Source organism: Syngnathus scovelli, chromosome 3 (assembly GCF_024217435.2).
Source record: "Syngnathus scovelli strain Florida chromosome 3, RoL_Ssco_1.2, whole genome shotgun sequence".
Taxonomy (NCBI): domain Eukaryota; kingdom Metazoa; phylum Chordata; class Actinopteri; order Syngnathiformes; family Syngnathidae; genus Syngnathus; species Syngnathus scovelli.
In genome coordinates, this window is record NC_090849.1 from 8,527,791 (window position 1) to 8,538,662 (window position 10,872).

At 46.8% G+C, this 10,872-nt stretch overlaps 1 protein-coding gene across 5 annotated transcripts; it reads left to right on the forward strand.

The window, feature by feature from the left end:
• The first annotated feature begins 3,867 nt into the window (after positions 1-3,867).
• Positions 3,868-10,469, forward strand: LOC125965717 (beta-1,3-galactosyl-O-glycosyl-glycoprotein beta-1,6-N-acetylglucosaminyltransferase 4). Of its 5 annotated transcripts, XM_049716468.2 has the most exons (5): positions 3,872-6,307; positions 6,552-6,694; positions 7,008-7,053; positions 7,756-7,892; positions 8,231-9,651. In XM_049716468.2, exon 5 carries the CDS (start codon positions 8,232-8,234, stop codon positions 9,516-9,518), a length of 1,287 nt encoding a protein of 428 aa, XP_049572425.1. In that variant the 5' UTR covers positions 3,872-6,307; positions 6,552-6,694; positions 7,008-7,053; positions 7,756-7,892; position 8,231; the 3' UTR covers positions 9,519-9,651. The 5 variants fall into 5 exon arrangements, with proteins under 5 accessions (XP_049572430.1, XP_049572423.1, XP_049572427.1 ...); XM_049716473.2 differs by adding an exon at positions 9,774-10,469 and having other exon boundaries at positions 3,868-6,307; positions 7,008-9,297; XM_049716466.2 differs by having other exon boundaries at positions 3,871-6,307; positions 7,756-9,651.
• Positions 10,470-10,872: the final 403 nt, after the last annotated feature.

The following is a 10,872-nucleotide window of genomic DNA, read 5'->3' on the forward strand; positions in this document are numbered from 1 at the left end:
ACTTGTCTCCCATGTGGTTCTTGCAAAATAAGTTGGAGTGAGCGACTCTCTAACAAGGGGATATTCAACTAATCACTTGAATGGTCTAATTAACTCCAAACACCTGCAAGGGTTTCCTGAGCCTTGAAAAACACTCAGCTTGGTTCAGTAAACTAAATGACAAGTATGGGGAAGACTGCTGATCTGACTGCTGTCCAGAGGAACATCATTGGCCCCCTCCATCAGGAGGGTAAGACACAAAAAGAAATTTCTCAAAGAAAAGCTGTTCACAGAGTGCAGTTTCAAAGCACATCCACAAAAAGTCAATTGGAAGCGGGAAATGTGGCAGGAAACACTGCACAACCAAGAGAGATGACCGCAGCCTTGTGAAGAAGAGTCACTTCCAGAATTTGGGGGAGCTTCAAAGACAGTGGACGGAAGCTGGAGTCCAAGTATCAAAAGCCACTGTTCACAGACTTGTCCGGGAAATGGCCTACAATAGCCGTATTCCCATGGTCAAGCCACTTCTGAACTCAAGACAATGGAAGAAGCGTCTAACTTGGGCTATGGAAAACAAGCACTGGACAGTTGCAGAGTGGTTCAAAGTCCTCTTTTCAGACGAAAGCAAGTTTTGTATTTCATTTGGAAGTCAAGGCGCCAGAGTCTCGAGAAAGGCTGAAGAGGAGCAAAATCCAAGTTGCTTGAAATCCGGTGTGAAATTCCCACAGTCAGCGATGGTTTGGGGGGGCCATTTCAGCTGCTGGTGTCGGTCCACTGTGTTTCATCAAGTCCAGAGTAAATGCAGATTTTAGAGCACTACATGCTTCCGTCTGCTGAAAAGCTCTATGGAGATGATTTCATTTTCCAGCATGATCTAGCACCTGCCCACAGTGCCAAAACCACCAGTAAATGGTGTACTGACCATGGCATTACTGTCCTCGATTGGCCTGCCAATTCCCCTGACCTGAATCCCATTAGAGAGTTTGTGGGGTAGTGTGAAGAAGAAGCTGAAAGACACCAGACCCAACAATGCAAATAAGCTAAAGACCGCTATTGAAGCATCCTGGGCATCCATAACACCTCAGCAATGCCACAGGCTGATTGCCTCCATGCCACGCCACATTGGTTGCAGTAATCCGTGCAAAAGGATTCCCAACCAAGTACTGAGTGCATTAATGGACATTTTCAAACATTTGATTTCGTTTTGCTGTTTTAAATATATATTTTTTTACTTGGTCTGAGGAAATATTCTTATTTTTTGAGATAGGATTTTTGAGTTTTCTTAAGCTGTAAGCCAGGGATGTCAAAGTCAAACACACCAAGGGCCAAAAAAACAAATTTGCTACAAGCCGAGGGCCGGACTGGTTCAATGTGTCACGGTCGGGTGGAGCATGGAGCAGGGCGACCAAGTGCAGCTTGGACCAGGGTTTATTGAAGCAACTCAAAATACAGACTCGGTAAACTGACATGACTTAAACAATAACTTGACTGACTGACCGGGACGTGAAACAAGAAGACAGCAGGACATGACGGCATCAAGACAGGACTACAACACCGAACGACAGCAACCAAAACCAAAACCAAAACCAGCAGCAACCAATACCAATGATCCGACAGGGACTGAGGGGCAGACAGGACTTTTATACACGACAGGTAACGAGAGGCAGGTGGGAACAATCACACTGATCATGGGCACACAGGAGGGGAGGGGCGAGCACACAGACAGAAACCAAGACAACAGACACATAGTGGAGCAGTTGGGGACGAGACGTGACAGAACCCCCCCCCCACAAGGGACGTCTCCCGACGTCCCAAAAAAAAAACTAGGGGAACCAAACCGCACCGCACTCGGGCGGCGACTTGGGGAACCGAACCGCACCGCACTCGGGCGGCGACTTGGGGAAGTGAACCGCACCGCACTCGGGCGGCGACTTGGGGAACCGAACCGCACCGCACTCGGGCGGCGACTTGGGGAAGCGAACCACACCGCACTCGGGCGGCGACTTGGGGAACCGAACCGCACTCGGGCGGCGACTTGGGGAACCGAACCGCACTCGGGCGGCGACTTGGGGAACCGAACCGCTCTCGGGCGGCGACTTCGGGGAACAGAACCCCGCTCGGGCGGTGACCTAGGGGACAGAACCGCACTCCGGCGGCGACTTCGGGGACAGAACCGTACTCCGGCGGCGACTTCGGGGACAGAACCGCACTCGGGCGGCGACTGCGGGGACAGATTCGCACTCGGGCGGCGACTGCGGGGACAGATACGCACTCGGGCGGTGACTTCGGGGACAGAACCGCACTCGGGCGGCGACTGCGGAGACAGATCCGCACTCTGGCGGTGACTTGGGGGACAGAACCGCACTCCGCGGAAACACAACCGCACTCTGCGGCGACTCGGGGAAACAGAACCGCAATCGGCGGCAACTTCGGGGAACAGAACCGCGCTCGGGCAGCGACTTGGGGAACACAACCGCACACGGGCGGCGACTTGGGGAAACAGAACCGCGCTCGGGTGGCGACCTAGGGGACAGAACCGCACTCCGGCGGCGACCTAGGGGACAGAACAGCACTCGGGCGGCGACTTCGGGGAACAGAACCGCGCTCGGGCGGCGACCTAGGGGACAGAACCGCACTCCGCCGGCGCCCTAGGGGACAGAGCCGCACTCCGGCGGCGCCCTAGGGGACAGAGCCGCACTCTGGCGGTGACCTAGGGGACAGAGCCGCACTCTGGCGGTGACTTCGGGGAACAGAACCGCACCGCACTCGGGCGGCGACTTGGGGAACCGAACCGCACTCGGGCGGCGACTTGGAAGTCTGTACCGCGATCGGCGGCCACTCACAAAGTCCGTACCGTGATCGGCGGTATTCGGAAGGCGGGGCTCTGCGCGGCGGCAAGACCCATCACGCGCCGCAGCAGTGGGAGTGGAGCCAGGGACGATCGCGGGTCCGACGCAGCTGGCTTGGATGTCTGGTGACGTTCGCGGGTCCTGCGGCGCTGGGGTGGAGCCCGATGGCGGCCGTGAGTCTGATGACGCCGGGAGGCACTCCAACGGCGGCCGTGGGTCCGGCGTCACGGCACCAGAGTCCGATCGTGGCCGCAAAGCCGCTCGCGCCAGAAGCACTCCGATGGCGGCCGCGGGTTCGGAGTCGCGGGAGCAAGTTCGACGGCAGCTGTGGAGCCCACGGCGATGGAACCTGCTCAGACGTGGATCGGGCGTCGCAGTGGAAGCTGGTGGTGGAGGGGGGTCCAAGCGCTGGTCGTTGTAGTGGTCGGATCATTCTGTCACGGTCTGGTGTAGCATGGAGCAGGACGACCAAGTGCAGCTGTCCATGAGCCCGTGGCAGGTGACGGCGATTCCACTGACAGGGGAGCGTGGTCCTGTCGCCGGTGGCACCAGCACGTGACAGTCTTGGGATAAATTTATGGCTCTGCTTTAGGTTTGTCATTTTGTCTGTTTAATCTTTCATGTATGTTGCGCGTTAGGTTTGTCATTTTGTCTGTTTAATCTTTCATGTATGTTGTGATTAGTTTTATTCCTAAATATTTTCCACTTGAATAAAAACTTAAACATAACTGAATTTGGATATAGCTTTTTCATTTGTTGTCCTACACAGGTATACCTAATGCTTTGTAGTCTTGCCTAAACAGTATTACCTTTGATGGTCACTTGGATCATTTGTGTTAACCATAGACGTGTGCAACAATGAAAGGCATAAGCCTGGGGCAGATTTTAAAAGTGTGGCTGACTTCCAAACTATGAGAGACCCCACACGGGATGACAAAAAAAAACCAGAACAGTTTTGAACGTACCGTGTGTGGTGCAAGAGCCACACATCATAAAAGATTCAGGAATGTTATCACTTGGGACGGAAAATCCTGCAAAAACTCCCTCAAAATCTTCGGAGATTAAAGTCAAAGTCCCAATGATCATCGTCACACACACATCTGGGTGTGGTGAAATTTGTCCTCTGCATTTAACCCATCCCCATTTGATTTTAATCCATCCCCTGGGGGAGAGGGGAGCAGTGAGCAGCAGCGGTGCCGCGCTCGGGAATCATTTGGTGATCTAACCCCCCAATTCCAACCCTTAATGCTGAGTGCCAAGCAGGGAGGCAATGGGTCCCATTTTTATAGTCTTTGGTATGACCCCGGCCGGGGTTTGAACCCACAACCTTCCAGTCTCAGGGCGGACACTCTACTACTAGGCCACTGAGCTGTGACTTCAGAGTAAACAAACATGGCAAACATAGCAGCAGCAGTTTTTCATTTGTTTCTTGGAGAAAGTCAAAGTCAAAGTCAAAGTCAAAGTCTCCTTTATTGTCAATTCCTCCGCATGTCAAGACACACAAAGAGATCGAAATTACGTTTCTCACTATCCCAGGGTGACAAGACAGAGTTCACAACGCACATACAAGTAAACAACACAGGAAAAATAACACAAGAAGTCAACATCAATGAACAATAAGCGTGATAGCACGCTAGCCGCTCCCGATGCACAGCAGAGTCCGGTAAGATGACAGTCAACCAGGCCACTGTGAACACGAGCACACAGCAGGCACGCACTGTCCGGTTCGTGGATCCTATCAGACGAACGCAACCCATCTTGTCGCGAACGAACGTACGCCAGGAGAATGGAACGCTGGGCGAGCTGGGTTGGCCGCAAGCCTGGCCCGACGTCTCCGTGCTGGCCCCTCTTCTGCTGCTTCGCAGACCCACTGCCGACGCATCCCAACAATGCTCCAGGACAGAGCAGTCCGAGCTCACGACACAGTCCAACCGGGGGAGGAAGAGCAGGCCAGTCCGGCGTCGCTCCATGACGAAGCAAGTCCGAGCGCCCTTAATCTCTCTGCACCAAAGTCCAGAACGCCATAAAATCCACTTCCGCCGATGTTGAGCAGAACATGCCCGCCGCACTAGTAGCACGACGTATCACACGAGACGAACACACACAAAACTGCCGGACAAACACTCAGTAAACACTCACACAACACCGAACGGGACAGAGAGTGGCCGCTGCGTGTGCACGCGCCGCCATCTTTTTTTCAACTATTATAAAATAGTTATATAAAATTAAATTATATTAAATTAAATTATAATAAAAGGGTCATTAAAAAAAAAAGGTCTTGGTCAAAGGAGTGGTAACAGGACGAGCACAGACTTTCTGTTGCAGCATTACTGTTGATTTTGGATTCCCCACCGCACTTCCGTGCCACCTTGTCACCTCGTCACTTCACTTTCTGATTGGCTGTACATTACTGTCAACCGGCTGGGGTGGAGCTTTCGTCCACTAACTAGAGGGTGCGCTGTTCGAGTCAAGGGTCATTGTGTGTTTGGGCAAGACACTCGACCCACTTTGTTTCCAGTGCCACTCACTCGAATGTTTGATGGTGGTCGGAGAGGCCTTAGGCAGGCACTGGCTACCAAGCTCCTGTCAGGGCAGCTGTGGCGACATACGTAGCTTATCAGAGTGTGAATGGTGAGTGTATGAATAATACATCTACTGTCAGTGCAATGAGTATGCTATAGAAAAGCACAATACAAATCCAATGCATTATTATTATTGTTATTAACTAGCCACGTGCCCGTTTGTCCTCGGGGGTCACTACAAACAATGTGAAGTAGGTACAAAAAAAATCCAACATGTATAATATCCCCGATTTGAGGTCGGACGCCCTTCCAATTGGCCGAGATCAGCCTGAAGACACCACACACGGCATGATTATCGACTAAGATTATGGAGCATTACTAGAATCGGGGACAGACTACAATTGTCAGGAGGGGAGATTCGGGGCTAAAATCAGGCTGATAATCCTGCCATGTAAACCAGGCTTTACTTTAGCAGGGTTAATCATTCGATACCTGTATGCATTTGCATCTGGATTGGCCCTTGAAATCATCTTTAAAAATTTTAAAATGATTGCAGGAAAAATGAAAAAGAAATTCAATGTATTAAACAACACATACTGTACGACTGAAACTAGTTTCCCGAGTGGAGGGGCCTACGTCAAGCAGATTGATCACCAGCTAAGATAGAAAGAGCATGGTGAATGTGTAGTAATAGCGTTGGACACAGTTCTGTGGTTGTGAGAGTCAGTGGGCGGACTGTTCCCGAGACTCCCTCCCCATCTACCCCCACCACTTCCCTTCCCCTCTTCCCCCCTCTGTCACTCTGCTCGAAACACCCTCCAGTCAACGATGGAGCTGCAGACATAGCAGACAGGACACACACTCACCCTGTTCAGTCTAAACTTTCTTCACACATGGGCGACTTTTCCTGCTGGTTCGCCTCCCGATGTGCTGTCACACCAACAGACATCTATCAAGGTAACAGTACAAAACTCACTTTGTTTGGTATTTTACAAATGTGCTCTGAGACTTATCATGTCATACATTCATCCATTTAAAAGTAATCAACTCAACTTTATTTTATAGCATTTGCACAATTGCAGCTGCAGCTAACAAAGCACTTTACAGATTATCTGAGACTCAACATCAACAATACTACAAACATAACAAGCCAATATTTTTTTTCTCCATTCTTACATGCTGTACGCTTTGTTGTTTGAAGCTGTTATAGATGAAAGAGGAGGCATTCTCAGTCTTCTTCCACCAGTTGATCAAAAATGTCATGACGTGACCAGCATGTATGACGTCTCTCACGTCTGTTACGAGCTAAATTTGAAAGTAAACAAGCAACTTCAGCGTCCGTTGGTGAGTAACATAGACATATAAATAGAATGATTCACTTCTCCAGTTCTACTTAGATTCAAGGCTATTAAATCAGTCACAGCCTAGAAAGCGCATAACTAATATGGGTTTGTTATGTTAATTCATTTGAGTTTCATTAAGTACTAAAGCGTGGAACTTCCAATGTGAAGTAAAAACTTTTTAACTGACAAGTATGTTTGAACGTTCTAACGTATTTGCCAGTCAAAGTTTTTACTCCCCCTTGTTAGCTTCACGCTTCCGTAATTAAGAGGTGGATCTTTCAAATTTAATTTCATAATTTTGATGTGTCATTAAGGGTTGTACAGAAAAAGTTTGGATCACAGTCTCCAGGACAAAGCAAGGTTAGTCTACTCTTTTTGTTTATTTACATAATATGTTAATAATATGTCGGCTATATACGTACTATATGCATTACACATGTACACACACGCAAGCACACACACACACGGACACACATGTATGTTTGTTTGTTCTTTGGGGTGCATCGATACAGTACATGTACATATTTGTTTGATATGGTCATTACGCACCGTAGCTAACATTGCGTGTTTTTTTAATGTTGCCTATGAAATCATTAGGAGATCTGTAAAAAAGTATCCGAGTAAGACTGGTGTTCAGTAAAAGTACTGTGTTACCTACATATCATATTGGTTAAGCTGACCATTGAGTGACTGACTTTGTAATGGCGTGAATCATGATAATTTAACACCTCAAGTGGCAATGATTTAATGCACAACTAGAAACAACACCAAGTGTGAGCCAGGCAGATTTATGGCGATAAATTTGTTTGCATACTATTGAGAGTTCTTTTGGACAACAAAAATTGTTTGCCAACTACCCAAAACCAGTGCATTTGATGGTATGTCTAAATGTCGAGTTTGTCACGTCAATCTAATTCACGAGAATGCAAGATTTAGCCATAGTCTGTTTTCACCGCGTTTTATCTGACATTGTTTACTGTACCCTCCGCCATGAGTGATCATAAAGTTAGGATCAATATTGTTGTTTCAAATAAAGAAACACGAAGTCATGTGTCTTAACAGCCTTGTGTGAAGTTTCCCTTCCCAGGTTATCTACAGTATACTTGCCAGGGGTGCTGCTAGGCAAAAAGCTCGAATGTGGCTCAGGCCCCTTCGTGCAGTGGTCTGCGACCACTGGTCCACGACCCCACTATCACTTGGTACTTGGCTACACAAATATATTAGAAAAAACACATACAAGTTCTGTAGCCGAACACGTTCCCCCAATTGCATGTTATCACCAGCCACCGCAGGAATCTAACAGATGTTCGCCATTTATCTAAATATCAGTCAGACCATGAATCAGTCCATCACAGAAAAAAGGTCGAGAACAACTGATTTTACAAACACACAAACACACACACATACACACACACACACATACACACATATATATACACGCTAAGATATTAGCTTGTGGTGGATTGTATGTCATTGACCTATGTAGGCACGTGATTAGATCAAATGTTTATCTTTGTCTTTTTTTAACCTTTTCTAGAATGAAAGTAAGATGTGGCTGCTCCATATTTAGAGTGAGACACGGGTACTTCCTGTTTCTTGTGTCTCTGGGGGCAGTGTGTTTGCTGAAGCTGGTCTACCTCAAAGTGACAGTGTGGGAGAGCACCTATATTGACCCCCATGGAATCACTGGCAAGCTATCTGGAATTCACAGCCACACGTATGATGTCAACTGCACTGCTATCTACGAACTTGACCCAGTGGAAATAGGCAAAGCTCTTGAGTTAAAACAAAAAGTTCTTGTTGCAGTGGATGATGAAACCACCTTAAGTCTGACCTCGGACTGTCCAACTTTTTTAAAAACAAGACATTATAATGGTGTTGCAATTTCAGCAGTAGAGCACAACTTTCCGCTGGCTTATTCCCTGGTGGTGCATAAAAATGCACCCATGGTGGAGCGTATTCTTCATGCCATCTATGCACCTCAAAACATCTACTGCATTCACTATGACCAAAAGTCTTCTCCAACATTCATTAAGGCCATGGAGAACCTCGCTCGTTGTGTCCCAAGTGTGTTCATTGTCTCAAAACTAGAATCTGTTAAATACGCCCATGTTAGCAGACTTAACGCCGATCTCAACTGCCTTTCTGACCTACTGAGGTCAGAGGTCAAGTGGAAATATGTGATCAATCTCTGTGGCCAAGACTTTCCACTCAAGTCCAACAATGAACTAGTAAGAGAGCTGAAGCACCTGAATGGCAACAACATGCTTGAGTCCAGTCGCCCCAGTAAGCTGAAGAAACAACGCTTCAGCTTTCATCATGAGCTAAAGAATGTGCTGCATGAGTACCAAACTATTCCTGTGAAAACCGCTATAGCCAAAGATATTCCTCCACATGGAATCATGGTGTTCATTGGGAGTGCATATTTTGTCCTGTCGCGGGAGTTTGTGAATTACATAAGCAACAACAAAGTGGTGAAAGACTTTTTGGCATGGTCAGCAGACACTTATTCACCGGATGAACACTTTTGGGCCACCCTTGTCAGGATGCCAGGAGTACCAGGTCACATTCCCAGGTCAGCGCCAGATGTCACAGACTTAAAGAGTAAGACACGACTTGTTAAATGGAACTATTTAGAAGGGCATTTATATCCACCCTGCTCAGGTGTACATGTGAGAAGTGTTTGCATCTATGGAGCTGCAGAACTTCGTTGGCTCCTCAATGATGGTCATTGGTTTGCTAACAAATTTGACCCTGACGTTGACCCAATCTTGATCAGTTGTTTAGAGAAGAAGTTGATAGAACTGCAGCACTACTACGCATAGAAATTACACTGAACATCTGAACTAGGTGGAAACATGCCTCAAAGTTTTTAAACATCCGTACATAACTGTGGAATGTACTTCTCATTGTCATTTTGACAAAAATTATTGCAAAAATGAAACGTTTGTAATGCAACTTTCTATATGTGGTTGTGCACTCCTTTTAGCAATACAAAACATGCAATACGTAACTGATATTCAGAAATAATTATGCCACTTTAGTCTCTGAAAGAGAAACATCTTTTTGTGTCACTGCAGTGTCTTAAAGAGAAGCCCTTTTAAAGAACGAGGACAGACGGGAACTGAGGGACAACTATGATGACTATATATATTGGTGCGGCGCATCTTCCAAATTCACAAACACACTGAACTAGACCAATGATCCCGCACAGAAATGATGATGCATGAATAATAATGTAAATGACGTTACGCACATTTTCACACCGAGCACAATGGTGCCAGTCTACCAAAATAGACCCCAAAGTGTGTATCCGGCACAAGGTTGAATTGATACATTGTTGACTTGACAAAAAGATAATTTATTCACCCTGTGAGGTTAATTACATTTTCTCAGTAACTACACCCCAACAATAGCAGCAACCATCAAATAAAAGGGACAAAATACTAAAGCGACATTTGAGGGATTGTCAGGAAAATTTTACATCAATCTGAGCCAAAAGAAAAGTTAACAGAGATTCAAGGTGTTACTTGTTGTGCCACGGCAGTAATGAAGTATAAATATTGTAAATATCCGCTTCAATGGTCAAACAACTGGTGCCCATCCCAATATTGATTAAAGCTAGCCCCACTCTCAGACCTGAGATCAGTCACATGGCAACACAGCTCCTACATATGATTTTCTTTGTCCTTTTGTTGATTGCAATAAAAAAAAGTCCTGTTCTTAGTTTAGTGATTCACTATGTTGTACTTGAGAGCCAGGACATAAAATACAAATTGAGCCTCTTGATTAAGTCTTGGGTTTTATAACATACCTATGATTTTCTTCGATGGGAACTTTACAGCTTTGTGGGTCAATTTGCTTCTGAGTATGAACGTGACCTCGTGGAACTAACCCCTCTGTAGAAGCAATTGTGTCATCTGTGAGATTGCTACCTGACTTTTGGGCAAAACAAACATCAATGCTAAATCGTGAATGTGATTGAAAAGAAAAGAGTTTGGCCAATTGAGGTGTGGCACCCTCTCCACTAAACAACTACACAACTCTCTAAATTCACAGTTCTATGGAGATTTATTCTTACCATTGTCCTCACTCGTAAAACATAAGCGTACAAGTCACTTAGCTAAGATAGAGCTATGACAACGCCAGCCTTGCAGTCTTTCTATTTTTGCCAGCTTC